Below are 22,661 nucleotides of genomic sequence, written 5' to 3'. Positions count from 1 at the left end.
TGGAAGGGACCTCCAAAGATCATCCAGTTTGACCACCCTGCAGTCAGCAGGAACATCCCCAACTAGACCTGGCTGCCCAGGACCTCATCAAGTCTTACCTTGAATATCTCCAGGGAAGGGGTCTCAACCACCTCCACGGGCAACCTCTTCCAGTGTTCTACCACCTCCTAGTGAAGAACTTCTTCCTGATATCCAATCTAAATCTGCCCTTCTCTAGTTTGAAGCCATTGCCTCTTGTCCTGTCACTGCAGGCTCAGGCAAACAGACTCTCCCCATCCTTCCTGTAGGCCCCCTTCAGGTACTGGAAGGTTGCTATCAGGTCTCCCTGGAGCTTCCTCTTCTCCAGGCTGAACAACCCCAGCTCCCTCAGCCTGTCCTCATAGCAGAGGTACTCCAACCCCCTGATCATTTTCATGGCCACTTCATACTCCATCTGCCACCAGCAGACCAGGTGCCATATAAACTTTCCTGTGATCAAAGAACCCAAAATATGTAACAAAACATTCCAAGCACAATAAGAAAAAAATAGGATGCAGTAAATAAGGAGTGGAAAGAATTATTACAGCTAATGAGAATTTCATAGAAACACATTAACAGCTGTTACATGGGATGATCTAATACAACTTACGTGTGAGTCTTTAATGACTGCTTAAGAGGGATCAAGTGCACGACTAGTGTTCTCTGCTATCCTTCCAGGGAATGATGAGAGAAGAAAGAGGGTTATTATTCTATGAATTTGTGAAGGATGAAAAATCATACCACATTCCAATTCTTCTTTCCAGAATGCCCATATCTTAGCACTGCCAGAAGCAAGATATTGGTGAAAATGGGCCTTTGGTCTGACTTAATATGGCTGTTTCTAGCTTCCTAGTACAGTCAATCTTACCATATGATAAAAAATATTGTAGCAATTTTACACTATTTTATCCTCTCTCCCCTCCCCTGAATCACTTATTACCTACCAGATACCAACCTTTAAATGCAGTCTGGGAAAATGTCTTCAGATGATCATGCTGGTTAAGAGAAAGTGTTACTAGTTATTTCTGCCAGGAACAATCTTGATGTACTTCATGACTATATTATGTGTTCTAAATGTTCGAAGAACAGTTAGGATCAATACTTTTGTGTTAATATAAGTAAACTGTTCATTTCTATGTTCATTAGCATATTCTGGCCTGGCCTTTCAGATAAGTCACCAAAATGGGTAACCATGATTGTCTGTATAGAGTGAGGTTTTGCTTGCCTATAACATGGCTTGTGTTTTTGTGCCGGTAATATTGGTTCACATGAAACTTTTTGTAGGTACTGGATTATCATCAGAGTCTTAATGTCAACTAATGCAGCTTTCCCATTCACACCACAGAGTCGTATCAGGGAATGAGTTTTGGCATAGGACCCTCATTTGAATATAGCTGGTTAGGTAGCACCATCTGAGCTAGCCTTGAGAAATGTAGATTTTTTTTTTTGTAGTGGTGGCAAGTATGTTGCAAATGAGCAGAATGTTCTTTACTTCTGATGGACCGTGAGGAGTTCAAATGAGATACCAGAAAGTATCTAAAATGGCACCACTGTATGTGTGTTTAGGCAGCAGAATTCTAGCAAGTATATCACATTATCATTATGTTTTTCATCTTAGCATTGCAGAAGAGAATCATACTGACCATTGTGAATCCTGACCTTTCATCATACAGACTAAAATAAAACTGTAGCTTCAGTATCAGTTTCTACAAATTGTGAGGATGCATATCCAGTACGTACATTGCAGATAGCCTAGAGCCACAGACAACATGTACAATCTCTGCCATAAATCTGTGCCATGTCAGCATACTTTGTATCACTGCTGCTTAGTCCAGACTTAGTCCATGACATTCATATTTGTGTGGTCATATAGCTTCCAGAAGTATTTCCCTCTCATGTCTTCAACTTCAGTGAATAGTTCAGCACTGCTTGAAATTAATGGAAGCTAGATTTGCATGTACATTGCACTTCCTCACTTCAACTGACTTTTTGAAGGTCAGCATTTGAAAATCAGACACTGATTCTGATTTACAAAATAGGAAGTGGAGAGCCAATCTGTAGCATCTGTAATATGTCCTGCAGTTAGACTAATGAGAAAAAAGGTTTTGCCCTACAGCACTGTGAGCTCAAACTTGGCATTATATTTTGGGGACAGCATCTTAAGGAGAGGGATGAGGCAGTACAACCTGAAGGTTAAAAGGTCTCAAACAGATGGATCAGGGTTTCTCAGGATACATCTGCCAATATCCATATGTAATACTTTGTGGTCCTTCCTACAGTCAGTCACATTGCCTGTGTCCTCATGATAGCCCAGTGTTCTTAGACACAGGCACAAGACCAGAATGAGGCCCATCATTGTAGTGCAGTGTTTACTAGTACAGTACTGCATGAACCAGCTTATTTTTTCATTCCCATTCATTCTGCGAACTCATGTGCAAATTTAGACTAATGTAAAGCTTTTGTTGTGATTAAACACAGTTCTTAATCATGGCTGATCTCTAAAGATGGCAATTCAGGAAGTATTTGTTACTCAGTGCTGTTTCTGAAGCTGCCATTTATGGAGCTTTATTCCAGCTGAGTCCATTGCTTGGATTATACTCAGGCCACTCAGAAAGAGTTACCTAGGCAACACATCAATTGGTCCTTTTGTGCTCAAATTTTACTTCAGTCATCATATTTCAATGCTGAGTATCTGTCTCAGATTGACTTTCCCACCCAGCAGCATTTACAAGAATAGAAGCACAATGGATCTGTTTTGTAGGAATTAGACCCACAAACTCCTGCACTAGCCCAAGCCCCTAAAAGTCAGGCTTCAATAGATTACCTTAGTGAAGTACAGATCATCTCTTTCCTTTGGTAAAGAGCTGAAAGCTAAAGGCAAAAGCTGACTCTTGAAGCAGCACAGGACCCTCTTTAAGTACTAAGTGGAGCATGACAAATAGTGCCTATGTATCTTTTAAAAATCTCTGAATGCTTATACCTGTTATGACCTGTTCACTTTACTGTCATCTGTCATTTTACAATCTGGCAACTTGGGAGTTTTGCAAAGTGTAGGAATTAATGAAATGTTGTCTTCTGTTGACATCAACACATATGGTCAATGAAGCTGCAACCTGTCAATGTGTTGAGAGATAAACATGGATTTGCTTTCAATCCATCCGTATGATACAGTCATGAAGAAAGAGCCTGAGCTAAGAGTTGGGTTTCCTTCTGTGGGTATTTGCCAGTTCAGGTAGCTGAGCATCTGAGAAATTCAGGAGATCATATTGGTGAAGTGACTAAGACAGGTTCTTCAACCAAAATTAGCAATAACTAGAAAATGTTATGAACAATACCAACATACAGTAACGTTTCATCAAAAACTCTTTTGCTTCAATAATTCAAATGAGTGGTTGTTACAGCATCATTACAAGGTTTATGTAAGCAATCTTAAGACTGTATTATAAATCTATGGGCAAGTTAGCTTGCACGCTGCAGAGAAAATTGAATTCTCAATTATTAAAAGAAAACAGGAAGACTATATGAAGAAATACCTGTGTACCTCTTATGCTCTCAAACAAATGCAGTCTTCACCAGGCACTCTTTTTTTAGGCTTCTTTAGCATTTACTGAGCTCTGAAGTAGTCTTTCCATAGTCTTGACAGGGTTTGCATGTAATGCATCTATGTGAAAGAACCATTTGGTCCATTTTTTTCTGTTGCCTTGTTCTGTGGCATAAATTAGAACCATGTACGTACACCCAAAAGACAGAATCATGCTGAGCAGCTGAGGGAGTTGGAATTGTTTAGTCTGGAGAAAAGGAGGCTGAAGGGAGGCCTTAACACTCTCTGCAACTACCTGAAGGGAGGTTGCAGCGAGGTGAGTGTTGGTCTCTTCTCCCTACTACCAAGTGGTAGCACAAGACGAAATATCCTCAAGTGGTGCTAGGGAAGGTTTAGAAGAAATATTAAAAGAAAATTCTTTACTGAAGGGGTTATCCAACACTGGAATAGGCTCCCCAAGGAGGTGGTTGAATCCTCTTCTCTGGAGGTGTTTAAAAGAGACATATTTGTGGTGCTGAGGGACATGATTTAGCACCAGACTTGGCAGAGTAAGATAGTGATTGGACTCAATGATCATAAAGGTCTTTTGCAACCAAAACAATTCTATATTTTGTGTTCATTTCACTTTCTTTCTGTGGCAGTCTGAGAGGGCTCCATTTTGTTAGTAGTCTAAGGAAGGGAACTGTGTGGCAGACAAAAGTTTTTCTGTATGGGACAAGATTCCTATACACCTGCTCTGTAATAGAGATGACAGTGAACAGCACACACATAAAAGGAGATTAGAGATTGATGTGGAAATAAGCCACACAAGTAGGAGAAGAAAGTCTTATCTTTAGTTTTAGCACTAAGTTGTTAAGAAGACTGATGTATTGTGGCTGATTAAACACGAGAGGCTCAGGCTGGAGATAAAGAGAAGGTGTTTCCCCACTAGGACAGCCCAGCAGTGAAGCTGGGGCCATCTCTGTTCTTGGTGATTTCATATCTTAACTGCACAGAGCCCTGAGTAGCCTCGTTTGACCCCTCTAGCTAATCAGTGTACCTCCCCAGGTCCCTTGCAACCTGAATTAACCCTGTGGTCTTACAGACAATGTATATAAATACAGTTATATCTTAAACAGTACCTTTTAAATTTACTCACAAAACCGCAAAAAAATTTAGTTGTGTATACATACGTATATCCACATGTGTGTTTCTATCCACGTATATCTTGGTACATGTGTGTACACACACATGCATCTCTCTCTCTTGTTCTCTCTCTCATCCCACTCCCTCATTCCCTTTCCCTTTCTCTCCATGCATTCTTTCTTATCTGCCCCACTCCACATCTAGCTATAAGGCCAGGCTTGAGATGCGGTCAAGAGCAGTTTTGATCCATGACTAGACTAGCCCATGTCCCCCATAGGAGAGAGATTGTGAGAAGATGTATAAGAGGTACAAGGTTCTTCTCCAGGGATAAGGCATGACACTGCTCTGTACCTTCCAAGAGACCACTTGGCCAGATTCCAAAGCTTCACTCTCAGCATAGCCACAGATGGACATCCTCAGGCAGCCTGTGCTGCAGGTATACATAATTGGGCAAAATTTTTTTGCTGTGTCCTAACTAATGTTGTTAGTTAGGTGTAGTGTTAATGCAATGATTTCAGACTTCATGGATTCTCACAGAAACACAGTGCAATTCTCAGGATTTCTCCTTAAAGAATCCCTAACCTTCAGTATTCTGCTTTTTTTTTACAGAATGAAGAAGATGAGGAGCAGCCTCTCAGCCTGGCCTGGCCTGACACCCCACGCAAGCAGCTCACTTACCTTCTTGTATTACCCATTGTTTTTCCACTGTGGGCTTCCCTCCCAGATGTCAGAAAACCTGTAAGTAACTTGTTGTAAGTTGATGTATTCTCCACAACTGGGTGGCAGTCTAGCCAAGCACCAAAAACATACCGTAGTGGGTTTGTGTAAAAATGCAGCTAATTGCTTTTTAAAATAGTTTCTTCTTTGAAGAATTGGTCACAAGATCAGTCTTCAGATCTTTAAATGAGTGCTTGTGGGCACCTGATTGGCAACAGCTCTGTATAGATTGCCATTTGAATATTTTATGACACAAAGTGAAAGCTCATAAAAACCTCTTTGGGGCCCTCACATCGGCACTTGTGGATCTTTACTGAATATCATGTAAGTATGGGGGAAGTCTGTCCATCTGCAATGGCCTAAAGGGTGCAACTGGAAACACTTTAGACTGTCTAAATTTCCTCTGTTCTTCAAAAACAATGATACTTGTTTCTCTCAAAGGAACATTCTACTAGGCCTTTGTCTTCTGCTCATCATCTTTTCATTTTTGTTCTAAAATAAGATCTGTAAGTCCTTTCATATGTAAAATGCATGCTAGTTTTGTCCCAAACAGAGCTTGAAGTAATGTAATACTGATTATTAATACCAATGACTTATTGTGACCACTTTTATATTTACATATACAAATAGACCTGACTGGGGAGGGTTATGGAAAGCAAAAGAAAAAAAGTCAAGAGCTGAAAAAAATCTTTAGTAGTGTTCTAATCTCTTTTCCTTTCTGGATCAAAAATAGATTTAAAACTGCTGCAGGAGAGGGATGCACAGTTTATGAGGTTATATATCAACACCCCAAATTCTGTTTTCCTCCTCCCACACACTGAAAAACTGCAGTTCAGTGCAAGAAACAAGCTAAAATAAGAGCTCTGATTTGGTTTTAGATAAAGGTTTCTCAAAGGATATAAACTGCTGTTTTCCCTTCCCTTCTTTTCCTAAACTTTTCCAAAAATGTTGGTAAACTCTTCTTGTTTGGTAACACAGAAAGCATACTACATGAATTTCAAGATTGATTATTTCTGTATTTATGCTTTTCTGGTCCATCATTCAAAACCATCCCTGTTATTTTTTTTTTTTTAATTTGCAGTTAGCATTGGTAGAAGGGTAGCCTTATCCAATATTCTGCGCAAACGAAAACAGTTGTTAGAGTAATGGTTTTGGAAAGTGGTATCTCAAAAAATTGTGTGTAACTGTGTGCAGCATGTGATTATTAACACTAATATTGTTCACAACAGAACTGGCATATTGACATCTTCCAGCTACAATATCCTGCCATAACACACAAGTTAAGAACAGTTGTGTATACCAGACATGTCAATGGGTGACAGTGTTAAAATTTCATTCACTGAAAGAAGTAGGGGTTTTATGCAGAAGAAATGCAGCTTGTAATTGCATGTAGTAATAACAAAAGAGGTGACAGCAAGCTGCTTACTTTGATCATTGCTGTCGAAAAGTTAACCAGGTGGTTTATTTAAACTGCCTAATTTTTCAGGGATGCTTCATTTGTGTGTTTGTCTCTAAAATATTTTCACTGATGGCTGTCCCCTTCTTATCAAAACCAAAACCAAATATCACAGGTCAGCATGTGCAGCAGGAAACAACTTCCCATGGAATCTCTGAGGCAAAGGTTAGTTACACCTAAAATAATACTTAAATAGATTTTGTAGTTAGGCCTACCATCAGGGGCTTGATTTGCAAGCGTGTCAAATTTAGTCAGAAATGCAAATTCTGCAACCAGATGCTCAGATTAGCAGGTGGATAAAGTGAACACTTGTGTGTCATATACTGATTGGAGAGACCATATGGAGCTTTTGACATTCCCTGTGGTATCCACTTTTCAAAAATGAGTCCTCCTTTCTTTCTAGACCCTCTTCTCTAAAGTATATCTTATCTCTGCTGCATCTAGTTTTACTATGCCAAGCTATATGGAGTTTTATGAGACTCAGAATTATTTCATATGCAAGGTCTCCAGTTATAAAGTTTGCAAAGTCCTTTTTGCTTTATTATGCTCTGGTGTACACATATGCATATTTTTACACAGAGTAGATTATGCATTAGTTCAACTAACTTTCTGCTGATTTGATAGCTGACACGTTTTAATGTGCATTTAGTGCCTTAATGATACACGCTAACATTAGGCCAGTATATATTAAAATCCTTACAATGACATCAATAACATTATAGGCAGTATACCAAATGTGGTTGTGCTCTTGGGGACTTTTGTACCTGACTTTTTTTCAGGTGTTTTGAACAATAACAATTTTTCCTTCACTAATATCTTATTTCCCCAGTGGCGTCTGTAAAGGCCACAAACATAACTCTGCCTCCTGCAGTAAAGGTTATTGAAAGACTGAAAGAAAAATGGCATGACCCAGATGGCCCAGCGGGTCAGTGACAGATATTGAACACCGTCTCTTTTGTTATAGCCATACTGCGCTGTACATTCCTTTGTGTTACACGCCAAAAAAACAGAACCAAAACCAAAAACTGTCAGGGCTCCAATCCTGCTGCCATGGCCCATATGGGCTGTTCATTCCATCTCTGCAAATTCCCACTACCAACAAAGAGGTACAATTTACATGAACTCTTGTTGCCTTACAGAGATGCACTGTTACTAAGGGGAGAAGGACAAGATGTTCCTGCACAGATCCAGTTACAGGAGCAGGTTCTGAGTAATGACATTTAAGCACTGTCAAGTATGAAAGGAAAATCAAACCTTGCAATGCACATAAAATTATGTGTGAGACAAACATATGATTCATTCAGGTAAAAGGTAAAGTAAAGACGTTGCTAATAATACTACCTAAAATTAAGACAGTTACTTTGAAAATTATTAAGCACTCACTGTCTTTCAGGGTTAGGCTCTTAGGAGGAAAAACTTAATACTTCAATCATTCCTGGTACTTGAAGTCCCATTTTTCAGACACTGGCATGAAACCAATAAAAACAACATACCAAGAAAAATATCATTAAGATTGCTGATAGGAACAATACCAATCCAACCAATTTACAGTGAAACTATGAAATTCTTTTTTCTTTTGTTCAAAGAAAATAGCATAGGAATTGAATGAGACACAGCTTTTCTCATTTGTCTGTTACCATAACCACAACAGAACCAATTGCTAATAAACTGAACTCTCTTTACAAGACAGTCATCACAACAGCTACCAGAAAAGGTGGAGACTATTACTGTCTGCTCTCTCTAATTCTTAGAGCAAAATGCATGGAATTGGTATCTCCCTGTATTTCCAAGAGTCAGGGAGTTGCAGTAAGGTAAATCTCAAAAGAGTGCTGTCATCAATTGCAAAATAAGCATGATCATTAATGCGCTCTGGAAATAAAATCCACAATCTGAAATAGAATCAGCACAGTCAATACTGCATTTTTAAAATTGAATCCCTGCCCAAATTATTGAGCATTCGTGCTCAACACGTCCATTCGTGATTTCATCACCTATAACACGTACAAGCATTAAATTGTGCTCTTTTTGAGTTTAAATGTTCCCCCTTTTAAAACACGTTAATTAAACTGTTAAGCCTATTAAAGTACTCTTGGTCATGAACTGCTGCTTATCAATTCATTTTACTGGGGGAGGATTGGCTAGGACAGGCTAGAAATACACGTGTTGCAAGGTTACTGACACATAATTCTTAACCATCCGAATTCTGTGGATGTCACCTTATTTTGCAAGAACCACTTGGTAAACACAATTGCACTGACAAGGAGCCATTGCTGACAAATACAGCTATTGCTCTGGTAGTTTTGTGTAAGCCAATGTATGCTTCTATCTTAAATACTGTAATTATTCACATGGCATTGCTATGAGGAGCTCATAAATTATATGACCAACTGTAACGAGCTTATCACTTTATCATCTCATTCACTGTATGTATTAAAATAAAATTCCAGTTTTTGCAAGAAAGACAAAAAAACATTGGGAGTTGAAAGAGTTGGCTCCTAAGAATGGTGAAAAAGAAGTTTTTATTTTACAATTAAAAGTCTGCATATATTTAAACATTTGAAGCTCTTTGTGAGATTTTCTGGCCTGACAAAAATGTAGAACTTTGTTTTGAAAAAGTAACTCTGTTTGCTCTGTGAAGTTAAGAAGCAGTTAAGAACCAGATCAACCAACATGTCCTGGGCAGTTCTAGAAACAGTGCTTGTGATAGAAAAGGAATTTATGTGAAAAGGATGTTTTCAGGTGCTGTTGTGGATATTTATGCCTATATTTAAAGATAATTTGTTTAAAACACCTACCAGCACAGCTTACTTACTCCAACAGAAGTTCAGTTATTTATTTATATCTGAAGTCTTTTGGGGAGTGTTGTTAAGTCTGCAACAACTTTAACATGTGTTCCTCTGTATATTCAGTTATGGAATTTTATAGGTTATGCTAGTCAACATGCACAAGCTCGGTTTTCATGAGATCTTTAGCATATGCAAAGCGCCCACAGGGAGTTTGCAAATATTCTGTACCACAGTCTACAGCTGCACCTGCAGCTGGAACAGATACAGACCTTTTAATTGTCCTGTCCTGTAGATAAGTGTGCACAATTGCCATTGCTGACTTCACCTTTTTCCCATTAGTAATGACCTGATCTCATTACATATCCATCAGCAGAAAGAGTCTACACAATTTTCAGTGAGCTGTGGCCCAGTCTCATTCTTTTCTGGTGGAGTCGACAAAAATCAGGGTCATTCCCACATGACCAGCTTTAATGGCCAGGCCAATTCACCAAGCTTCTCTTTGTCCACAGTCACTCATGGTCATCAGTTCCTAAACCTGAGGCTGTACCAGGAGGCCCCTGCAGAGTGGAAAGCGGAAGTGCATTTAGCAAGGACTTTGCAGGAAAAGGTAGTGCAGCATCAATCATAGAATCACAGAATCATAGAATTGTCAGGTTGGAAGAGACCTCAAGGATCATCTAGTTCAAAACCCCCTGCCATGGACAGGGACACCTCACACTTGATCAAGCAGCAGCTGAAACAAGCATTCAGAGTGGTGCAGCTTGCTTCCACAAGTACTCCTGTAACAGTGTGAGAGCTGAAATCCCTCCACACACACTGACAATAACCAAGCTAGCTCAGTCTGGAAGCAAATGAAAGCTGTATTTACAAGCAAAACTACAATCTATGATGTAATACAATGAATATGTACAAATATACACTATTTATAACATTTACAAATGTGTACAATCAACAGAAAAGCACAACCAAGCCCCCTTTACTTCCCCCAAGAGGCCTTTCCCCAAGGGGCCTCCCCCCACAACCAGAAGGAATCCCCCAGGAGCCTGGCAAAAGGCAGAGTCAAGAAGCAGAGAGGCTGTTAGACTTAGCTTATCAAGGTCAGTGTGTTATCTTCAGCCAGAAAATAAGAAGAAGCCAGACAGAAGCTGAGCCAGCCACGAACTGCCCAACTCCCCAACCTTGTTTTGAGTAGTAGTTCTTAAACATTTCTATCTCTCCAATGGAAGTGTTTAGAATAATCATTAGTTTGCTTTCTTACACCCAAGAGTGACTTACTTACATTCTTTCACTTTCTCTGTTTGAATTTTGTGAAGAAAAATTAAAAAGTCTTAAAACCATCACAAGTCCCTACTGATTGTACATGAAAATTTGTAGTATTCTGCTAGTGGCACGTCAGAAGTCATCTGGGGTGGGGATCTGTATTCAGAAGGTCAATGTCCATAAAGATTGTGATTTTATTCAAGACTGGTAGCATTCATTGACAGTACAGATTTTATTTTAAACACTAATTTGATTTAGACAATTACTGCCTTGTACAGTATTGCAGTTGTATTTCCTTCCTTCAGTAGTTTAACTTGTTCTCTTTTTGTTACATAGACCTAGCACTCTCGTTTTCGTAAGTAAACAGTTCAGAGTACAGCACAACAGCTTTCAACCTAGTTGTTCACTGTTTCTCTTTCTTTCTATTTCAGAGCTCAAGAAAATTTTTTCCTATCACATTTTTTGGCTCTATCAGCTGGATTGCATTTTTTTCTTACTTAATGGTCTGGTGGGCACATCAGGTAAGGAGGTGATACTGGTACAAAGTACAAGCCCTGCGCTGTATTTTGCACTGTGAGAGATCATTTAGAATCAGAGTCCATCATCTGTCTCATGCTGAGTAGTGTTTTATTTTAGGAGCTGCAACCCTGGATGAAGTAAATCACTACTCGGTAAATGGAAAGCAGTTCAGAGAGCTGTGATTGTCCTGACTAAAGGACTTGATTGTCCTGGGAACATGAGAGCCATAGACAACCACTTGTCAATACCTACTGGTTTTGTTTGATAATCTTACTTTTCTCCTGGAACATGTAGGAATCTGTGAAAACAAGTAATTCTCCAATCTTGCTTCTATTCTCCAAGCTAGACAGAATGCTCCAGGATAATATTCCTGGTTAAAGAGGTTTACAGCAGAAAGCGTTTCTTCACTGCAGGACTTCTGTTTTTGCTTACCCTTTTAGGTTGGAGAGACTATTGGTATTAGTGAAGAAATCATGGGATTAACTATTCTAGCTGCTGGCACGTCCATTCCTGACCTTATTACTAGTGTTATTGTAGCACGCAAAGGTCTTGGGGACATGGCTGTATCCAGTTCTGTTGGAAGCAACATATTTGACATCACAGTGGGGTAAGTCCTACAGCAAGAAAATTGTGTTTATTTTAGCAAGTCTTTTGTTCTCAGCTTGTAGCTATGATTTTGCTGGGGTGTTTCTTACCACAGCTTTTTGCTATCAATGCTTAAAAGGGAAAATGGTGCAAATATGCAATGTATGTAACTATTTCAGCTGCTCAGAAGTTTATAGACATTTGCATGACAAAATATTTATATATTTGTTGCTAATTCTCTCTTTGATACCTTGCAGAGCTGACTAGGGAAATGAACTGCACATAGAATCATAGAATCAATCAGGGTTGGAAGGGACCACAAGGATCATCTAGTTCCAACCCCCCTGCCATGGGCAGGGACACCTCACACTACATCAGGCTGGCCAGAGCCTCATCCAGTCTGGCCTTAAACACCTCCAGGGACAGGGCCTCAACCACCTCCCTGGACAACCCATTCCAGGCTCTCACCACTCTCTTGGTGAAGAACTTCTTCCTCATGTCCTGTCTGAATCTCCCCACTTCCAGCTTTACTCCATTCCCCCTAGTCCTGTCACTACCTGATATCCTAAAAAGTCCCTCCCCAGCTTTCCTGTAGGCCCCCTTCAGATACTGGGAGGCCACAGTAAGGTCACCTCGGAGCCTTCTCTTCTCCAGACTGAACAGCCCCAACTCTTTCAGTCTGTCCTCATAGGAGAGGTGCTCCAGCCCTCTGATCATCCTGGTGGCCCTTCTCTGGACACGTTCCAGCATGTCCAGATCCTTCTTGTAATAGGGGCTCCAGAACTGGACACAGTACTCCAGGTGGGGTCTCACCAGGGCAGAGTAGAGGGGGAGAATCACCTCCCTTGACCTGCTGGCCACACTTCATATAAAAGTATTTTTCCAAGAAGGAATTTCTGCAGCTTTTTGTCAGGTTGCTGTTGTTTGCATTATACCATTCATTGTGCTTATACTAGACCTTTCTTTATAAATGGTAGTTGGGAACAACTAATTGCCTCTGCAGTATTCAACACCTTTGCTGTAATAAAAACAGACTCTCATAGTCTTGTATAGCATGTAGCTTGTTTAGGCTATTGTTGATTTGTGATTTTTCTATATACCTGGCAAGTGGCTAATTACAATACAGTTCTCTACTAACACTAAGGATCCTTTCTATAGCCCTGTCAATGTGGGGGGGGGAGGGGAGGGGAAATAAGATTGTGAAAGGAAGTGTGCTATTTACACTTTTCTGCTTCACAGCAACTCTAGGATAATGATGGATGAGATGCAGATGGAATTCAGATTCCTTTTTGACCTTTTGAGACTGATCTAGATCATTTCCAGACATGTTGTAATCTATGCCTTAGTGCTTCAAAATCGTACAGGAACTATACAAAGTGTCTTTATTCCCATCTTAGGATAGAGGCACTGAGAATCATGTCTGTACTCTCAATTTCTCTTTCTTTGGTTGTTTCTTGCTATGACACATGCAGAAGAACAGGTCGAGTTATAGTTGTAGTCCTGAACAGCCTAGTTGTAGAACTGCATACTGCAACTGCATAGGTAAAAAAAGGGATCCAGAACTTAGAGTGGATATACTCCACCTGTTAGTTAATGGCAGTATCTTAGAACACAGCAGAAAAACTGGGGCACTTTTCTCTCTTAATCCAGAGTGTTTGAAACAACATCTATATGGAGCAGACCTGCAAAACATATAAAGACATTATTTAGGTACCATGTGCTTCAATTTACAGAACATAGGCTACATCAGAAGACATTTTTGCCATGCTTTATTACTTCTATAATAATTTTAGTCTTCCTGCCACCAGAGATGATGTTGTCCTCTACCAGTCTGTCAACCCTGGTATATTTACAACAGAAATGGCACGAGTGAGATGGCATAGTTAGTACTGGGGCTGTAATAATTTATTCTCTCTTGAGCTGCTTATTCAAAATGTGAATGTGCTGAGCTTCTGACAGCTCTCTTCATGCTTTTAAGTCTGTAAAGCTCCATCAGTGGCTTAAATATTTATTTCAGCTTGGTATCTTCCAAAGGGATGTTGCCTTGTCCTTTAGCATCAGAAATGAAAAATGCAGTAAGAGCAAATACAGAAATAGAAAATAAGTTGGAGTTCAGTTGAAGTTCACATTTTTAACACAGATTTTTACAGTTACTGCAGCTCATGGTTTTTAATGGCCAAATCCTGGGGGCAGTACCTTACAGAATGCTGGTGCTTTGTGGCAATGGCATGTGACACACCCTCCCGTCATGCAAGCTCTTGAAAAGACAGGTGAAAGTATATGGTCTGAAATCCAGAAGTAAATGAAAGTGATCTCCCTGCTCACAGACAGCAAGCTGACCAATTGGACTTATGTATATAGTAGAAGAGTTGAAACTCTTTCTGCCTCACTTTATGCAGCAACCCTCTCACTGTATTTTGAATTGCCTCCAGAAACTTTATAGCACCCCCTTCTGCATCTCTGCAACGCTTCCAATTTATTTTCCTCTTTTTTAACAGTCTTCCTCTTCCATGGCTCCTGTATGCTGTGATTAACAGCCTTGCACCGGTGACAGTCAGCAGCAACGGTCTGTTCTGTGCGATTGTCCTCCTCTTCATCATGCTGCTCTTCGTCATCCTCTCCATCGCTTTCTGCAAGTGGAGGATGAATAAAATCCTGGGCTTTCTCATGTTTGGGCTTTACTTTGTGTTCCTGATTGTCAGTGTCCTCCTGGAGGACAAAGTTCTCCAGTGCCCAGTCTCCATCTAGTGGAAAGTGCTGTTTCTCAAGAAAAAAAGTAAATATGTATTCAAGAAAAAATATATGTATCAAAATGACACAGAAAAAAACCAAAAAAACAAAACCCAAAAAAACCCCAAAACCCACAATGAAAAGCTTCTATGAGAATAACCCATGGATTTGTATATTTCCTCTCCCTCAAATTTAAAAGAGAGAAAAGGAAAGGAAGAAAAGGATACAGCAGGTGGATCTCGGATTCTGAACAATGGCCACTGCTGGACAGTGCAGTCACACGTGAAGGGCTGAGCCCAGCTGTGCAGAGGTTTTCTTTGTCTGCTGCTGAACACCCTCACCACTCATTACTGGAGATGCTGTGCATGCACAAAAACAGCAAAAACTGCTGCTTCTCCTATGCCTATCGTACATACCCACAGACTTCTCATTCTCTGTAGCAGTATACACAGACACATGGCATGCTCAGTTCTTAAAGCTTCCTCTTCTAAGGGGAATGCAAATATTAACTTTGTGGAGGAATCACTCTCCGCACACTCCAGTATGGGATTTTTCTGATACTCTACTACAACTCCTGAGTCAAAAGCATACAACAAGCTCATGAGTGGCAGACAGGAAAGAGCTTTCACGTCTCTTCATATAAGTGGATTTATATGATGTGATTTCAATAAAACCAGGGACTTCATCAGTGTTTTGATCCTCTGCCCCACAGCCCTGCAAGACAGTCAGCAGGATATTAATAGTAGTTTATTACATATTGCAAAACTCTTCAGATTCCACAGACTCTGGCTCCAGCACTGAAGGGGCCATGCTGCCTGGTGCAGATTTTCATTGCATTCACATGCAAAGACCAGAATGGGGATATTCTTTCTTCACTCATAGTAACACAGCATACAGAGACATCATACAACTACTATGTGAACACTTTTTTTCTATTGCAGCAATACCAACAACAGTACCATGGCTTTCAGATGCTGTTATCAGTATGAGTTTGCCTTTTCATTGCAGAAGAAAAAGGCTAATTTGCTTATGCATAGTATTTAATACAGAAAGTAGAAGTAAAGTGGCAGCTTAATTGCTGAAGTGATATGTTTTACAGTCTACCTTTCAGTATTACTTGGAATGTAGGGACCTTCACAGCTACATATAGGCATTGCTGAAAGAGATCCCAGCTGATGTACAAAGCTGGGGCAGTTCATATTTGCTCTTATAAATCTTGAAACTAGGTAGGATAAACTAACAATTTTAATATAGTGGAGCTACAGGAAACCTACATGATTTTTTTTTCTATATTGTTGGAGTGTGAATGCCTAAAGAAGCCCATGAAGGAGTGAAAACGTAATACTCTTCTACCGTAATACTCTTCTACTGAAGAGAAGGAGAAGGTCCAAACCTAGAACAAAAAAAAAAAAATAAGGAAGGAGAAAGCAATTAAGTGTTCATCTTTCCTGTAGTTTGGACAATTAAAAAAAAAAAAAAAGTGAGAGAACTGGAATAGATGTTAAGACATTATTTCAGGTAATTATCATTTGTTTGTTCAAGTCTTTTGTGCAGCTAGAATTCATGAAATTTCAGCACATTTCTGTGACCTGTTTCAGCATTCATGTTGTGCTCACAATGGCAATGTCATGCTCACAGCTGTATAACAAGGCTCAGCACATTTTGTCTTCTCAATTTTTCTGTGTTCCATGCTGTTTGCCTCTCACTCATACCCTTGTCCTTTACTGTTTTCCTGTTATATGTTTGTTTATAACAGTATCTTATTAGAGTAAGGACTTGACAGAAAAAGCAGTAGAGAAAACAGTAAAAAATATATATTAAAAGTTACTAACATGTTAATCCTATATGATATCATGAAGAAAAATGTGAGATACTAATGAACAAGAAAACTAGTAGCTGCAATGTCTGCTATTCATGTTCTTGTCCTAAGGTCCTAGCTACATTCAGAATGAGTGTTTGATCTTGAGCACACATTTGCAACCTCTCTGGGTTCTTAGTCTTAGTGCTTTTTAGTGCGAGCTTCTCTCATTGTGAGCAAAAATTTGTCCGTGAATTTAAGATCCTGTCTTAAAGATAGTGCTGCCCACCTCTTAACTTTTGTTCCTATGGGTGTACACAATGGAAAGTTAGGTATATACCTATCTACCTTGCCCTCTGCTGACAAGAACAGCAGTCTTGCAATCTAGAACTTAGATTCTGAGCTCCGATGAAACAGGTGTTCCAAAATACAGGGCTGACTCCATGGTATAATCTGTCCCAAAGAAAACACCAAATTTTTTTTTTCTGATGAAAGTGCTCAAAACAGCCAATCTTTTCCTGAGTGAGCAGACTAAGCCAAGTAATCTAAAAGGCTGTGTGCAGGATCGTGATAGATCTCTGTATATGGGCACGTACCACATACAAAGATGCTGAGATGCACTGCAAATAAAGACACGAATGAAGGGCAAGAGTCTCTACTCAGTATATTAATATTTTCTTTTTTTTTCCCCTCCTGACTTCATGACCAGCAAAAAGCCCTGCCTGACCTTGAGAACTGTTAGATTACTCTGGTACACTCTGAAAAGCGAGGGCAGCAGCAGCAGAGTACTGAGGGAACAGTCAAGAGCTGCTGCAATCCAGTGACTGGATGTGCATAAGCTGTCCAGGCTCAACAATACCAAAAAAGTACACCATTTGTTAGGACACACCCATTTTAAAACAGCAGCAAACTTTGTAGCATAAAGGGTTTCTCATTATTCATAACTCTTTTAGTGTGGGATCCATGGATGTTTCTCAACATCATACCCCTTGAAGTCCAAATTAACTTGGTATTTGCTTCAGTTTTGAATGACTTTAAGGATCTAGTCATGCAGCCTGCCTGAATTGTACCACAAACTGATTGGTGTTGAAGCCTCTTCCATGTCATTATACGTGTGCTCATTTATCCCCTTAATGCTGTGGTCTGCATAATCTTTATGAAGCATAAATAAAATGAAAATAATACAGAAATTGGTGATACGATCAAAATCCTGTTCTAGCTTTACTGTTTGCAGGAAAACACCAGGTTGGCAACACAACAATTAAGGTAAGAATGCAGCTTCAGGTTAAATAACCAACTCTCTGTGGTACCATCCCACCTGAACAGAGACAATGTTGGACAGGACTTTTGAAAGGGATTTCCAGTAGCATTTTGAGTAGGATTGTGGGTCAGATTGTAACCTGTTTTAAAGATTTTCTGCACTAACTTAATTGGAATTAAAGAAGATAATGAGCAAAATATTGGGTTCTTACAAGGATTTGCTGTTTTCCACTAAAAAAAAATAGGGGAATGGGGGCGGAAATTAAAAAAGCATCAGCTTCTCTCTGCAGAAGCCACCATGGTCAAATCTGTAGGGAAAATACTATAAAATACTACAAACGCTTAAAAAAAGTGATAAATCTGTGATATGAGGATGATTGTCTCAAAATCTAAATGTAGACATGGAAAAATCTTTCAGCAAACTTTGTGTAGTTTAACCATTTTACTGAAAACTAGTGCTTTCTTTAGTGCAGGCAGGCTGTGTCTGTATGCCTCTGCTTATTTATTCAGTTGGTGTGGCTGTCTGCATAATCTTCATGCAGCGTAAGTCACAGTGGGTGACAAAGAATCTTACCTAGATGTCATCTGATGTTTGTAATGGCAATGAACCTACCATGTAATTTCCAGATATGCTGCTCTGAAGTAGTCTATGATCACTGTCACTCATGGTACTGTTGTGTGTGGATATGAAGGTCCACAAAGCAGTAGGTTAAATGTGATTAATCCAAGTACTGTAAAAAATAGATGCTTAGTAAGTCTTAATGTTTGGGTGTTTTTTAAGGGATTATTTCTCTGGTTGTCTTCTACTTCAGTACCTATTTTGCAAAAAAGGGGATATACAATGTTTTTTTAATTATTCTTCTTTCAGCAGTAATTCCTTAAATATATCCTATAATATATAGTCCATATAACCTATGTTCTGAATCAAACAAGAGTCTGTATCAGATGTATTTATTTAATTTATAACAAAGAAATAATCCCTTCTCCAACAATTGGCCCACTGAAATTCTGAAGGTCCCTGCCATTAGCTTAAGCAAGATTTTATATCTTAGGATCCCATATTTCATAAATACCCTTGCATAACAAACATAGTCCTGTTAGCCATGTACAAAGAGAAAAATTGCATTCACTTCTATTCTTGGCAAATGTTTTAACTCCTGTAAATAACAATGACACAACTCACTCAGAAAGAGGCATGTTAATTCCTTTGAGCAGATGATTCTCAGTTTCCTGCTGGTAAGTTTGATGCAAGTTGAACTTGAAGCTGGAAATGTATCTGCAGAAAGTGATTTTGAGATTAGCACATGGGATAGTTTGTACTCAGCAGTGTGGAGAAGAGTCCTGCTCCAGCCCTCCAACAGATGTGAGTTCCATTCCTAGCTGATGTTAAAATGGTCCTCCTTGGATTTGTTGCCACCAGTTACAGGATTATCTGTATTGAGATATCCATCATTTCCGTTGTAACCTGGGGGAGTAATTTCCAGACTGATACAATTTAATGCACCCATCCAATACAGAAGCTGTATAAGGATCACAGCCCCATTGTATAGACAATTCACCCTGTAGGTCAGCTGTGTGATGCTAGTTGTCAGTGTATGGCATCTCAGGATTTGTCTGCCTGGATGAGTGCAGCTAGTTTGCACAGGCCCCTGTCTGTGCTGGTGCCTGGTTGGATGTAAGCCATGTCTTCTCCAGAAGCCATGTAATCAGTCACATTAGCATGGCACTGAGCCCATGCTCCCAGCCAGCCAGATGCAGGTCAGCCCCAGCCTAGAAGCCATGTAACTGTTTGGAGTATGGGTAGGCCAGAGACACAACTGGCCACACTGCGCCTACCTGAGCCATAGTGGCCAAGACAAAGCTGAGTAAGAAATGATGTAATTCAGGGTTGGTAAATGAACTGTACATTCGTGTAGATTTATTGTAAATTGACTGCTCATTAAACACAAAACCAATCCAAGCAATGAAATTTGTATGCTTTGTTAAAGATCTTGCACTTTACTTTTTTTTTTTTTAATTGTATTTTATGTCACATAGTTGTCTTAATGGAAAGAGAAGCCATTAAAAAAAAAAAAAAAAAGAAGACTAGTATGGGGCTTCTAAATAAGGGGATCTTTAATTTTAAGGTAAAGAATCCATTTCATGTCTCTGTTTAAGGTATAATGTAAAATACTGTCAAATAAATGTACAGTAAAGCAGGATCTGGTTTTACCTTAGTGAAGCTGTGATTAGTCAGGGGGAGTTTACTGATACTCTTGGACTTCCCTGTGGGACAGTACCAAATGCAGCATGGGGTCAAGCCTGCCATCCTTGTTCACCCCAGAATAAAGAATACAATGCTTGCAGAGTCAAGTCCAATGAAGCAATTAAATCATCCTGTTCCTGTGATGCTTTCTCCCACTGAAATCACAGTAAAGAAAGCTCCTCGTATTTTAGTAAGGTTGCAAAAGATGAGTTACTTCTGTAAAATCTGTTTTATGAAAGAGTTAAAGTTTTCAGGGTCAGGCTATCCAACAGAAATCAACTGTTTATTTTAATCCTCCATCAAAATTAGGTAATGCCAAAGGGATTTCACTTGGTTTTGTGTTCATTTCCATTATTAAGATCTCTGTTACATGGTTCTAATTTTGCAATCCTGACTCTGGGGAGTTGACTCACATGAGTAGGAATTATTTCTGTCACTTCAGATGGCAAGATCAGGCCACTGTATTGTCATGTGAAAGTAACATTAGTGTGTTGTAACTGATAATCAGATGCTCTATTTCTAATAAAGCTTTATTAGCTTGCTTGTTTCACTTTGTAGTTTTCACTATTCTTTCATCTCTTGCTTTCAACTTACTGTAATAACAATTTGAAACACTGCATCTTACTCATTTCAAACTGAAAACCAAGACACATTGCCAGGGAAGCCAGTCCATGCAACCCTCTGAAAATTCCAGTTTTTCTTGTATCTTTATGTGTATGGATCATTATTCACTAGACGAAACTCTTGTATCTCTGAATCAGTATACTCTCTGTGAATATGTTTGTATATAGGATGAAAGTTAACTTTATTTGTACATAGGCTTTCAGAAATAATCTCTAACAAAGGTCCTACTTCACTGTATCTACAGAATGTTTCACTGTGGTGTGTATGCTTTCTCACCTTATGATATCAATACAGAGCTCTTCATATAAATCACGTTATGTAATTGGGTTGTCTAAGTGAATAACAAACACAACAATAAATACTAATAAAAGGACTTAACAGTGTGTTATTTTTCTCAGTACCTTCTATTTTAATTGCCTTGGTCTTCACTGCAGCTCTGAAAATAGTATTTTAACTATCTGCACTGGGTTAAATGATGATCTGCAATGCTACTGTTCTTTATAAATGTTCAGGTAGCACTAACTGTCACAGCACTGTGCTACCTGCAGTGAATACAGAGAGTAAGGAAAACATCTGTGCTCCAGAGAGCATAAAAAAAAAAGAGTTAAGAAAAAAATTTCATCTACAGCCCCTGTGAATCCACCACATGACATCCTGGAGCTTTGTATATATGTATATATGTATAGTTCTGTGCTTAAAGTTTTGTCTTATTTATTCCTGGGATTTCACCATTTTTATTCTTAATTAGTATCTCAGTAGGCCACCTGTGCTTTTGTAATATATCACACCCCTGAAGGGTGGGTTTTGCTTGCAGAAAAGAGCAGCATAAAGGACTGATACCAGTGCAGTGCTCCTTCAGGTACATTGCTGTCCTCCAGGTGAGGCCAGTTTCCCAACTAGCAGCACAAAGAACACCACTTTTAGCTGTCTCTGATATCAGTTGGCAGTATGGTGGTAAGGGGCATCATGGAAGGAACAGAGAGCAACTAGCATAAGCAGGCCATCCTCAGTTGTTTCCAGTGGTTTTGTGATGAAGTCTGGATATCAACAGAAAGGTGACACTATGTACTTGCACCTGCTGCTTCAGCTGCCCTGGTGAGCTCTACCACTCCAGGCAGTCAGGAAATAGAAACAATTCATTGGCATAATGATGCTTTGGCACCTGCTCTAGCTAGTCCAGAGCAGATAAAGTCATGGAACCAAATACACAGGCCTTATGACCAGACGCTTCTGGGATAGGGAGGGAAAAAAAAATCTGACAGCCACATCTCTGTGACAAAGTGCATCAGGAAGAGGTGGACAATGATCTCCCAGACACTAGCCTTGGAAAGTGCTAAGTTAGATGGGCTGCAACTCAAACAGGTCATGTCATCAATGCACAGCAGGTGGCTTATTTGGATTAATAACTAGTGCCAGCATGGTTGCTGAAGATCTAATTTTCTTGAAATTACAGCAATACCAAAGTATCCAGCAGCAGGTGTGTTTGCAGACATTTGCAGCAATCATCCCTGCTGACAACTACAAGATAATAATGAAACCCCTAATGCAAGAGAGGGCAATGTGCAGCCAAGGCAATCACAGTAAGCAGGGTGGTATACCTCCTCATGTCCTTGTTCCAAATATACTTTTTTTTAGCATTATGGCAGCTGTTCTGCAGCCCAAAATCTCTTCTGACCTTCCTTGTGACAGAAGCACCACCCTCTGGGCTGGTTTCACTTCTGAATGTTGCAGAATTAAGGGCAGTGTTAGAGAAAATAAAGTGCAGTAAATACTGACTACATATGTGAATGCGGAGCAGGTGCCTAAACAAAGGTCTGGGTTTCTCTATGCTCTTGCCCAGTCTCAGGTAAATCAGAGAGCAACTGGGCCTACATGTATGATTGCCTTTCTTAATCATGTAGGGAGTGGGTCCAGGCTGGTGGCATCCAAAGGCATAGACCATGATGATTTTCTCCACAGATCACCAGCAGAGTGAAAATATCTGAAATGTTTTTTGG

General features: G+C 39.6%; 1 protein-coding gene across 1 annotated transcript in view; it reads left to right on the top strand.

Moving 5' to 3' along the window:
• Positions 1-14,755, top strand: part of SLC24A2 (solute carrier family 24 member 2) — a 110,836-nt gene extending 96,081 nt beyond the window's left edge. The window contains exons 7-10 of the mRNA XM_054397834.1: positions 5,294-5,422; positions 11,335-11,424; positions 11,863-12,029; positions 14,506-14,755. Of these exons, the coding sequence (XP_054253809.1) occupies positions 5,294-5,422; positions 11,335-11,424; positions 11,863-12,029; positions 14,506-14,755 (636 nt within the window). The remainder of the gene's footprint in view (positions 1-5,293; positions 5,423-11,334; positions 11,425-11,862; positions 12,030-14,505) is intronic.
• Positions 14,756-22,661: the final 7,906 nt, after the last annotated feature.

The sequence above is a fragment of the Indicator indicator genome, chromosome Z (assembly GCF_027791375.1).
Source record: "Indicator indicator isolate 239-I01 chromosome Z, UM_Iind_1.1, whole genome shotgun sequence".
NCBI classification, from domain to species: Eukaryota; Metazoa; Chordata; class Aves; order Piciformes; family Indicatoridae; genus Indicator; species Indicator indicator.
Note: the sequence above shows the minus strand (reverse complement) of the source record. Positions and strands in the feature narration are given on the sequence as shown.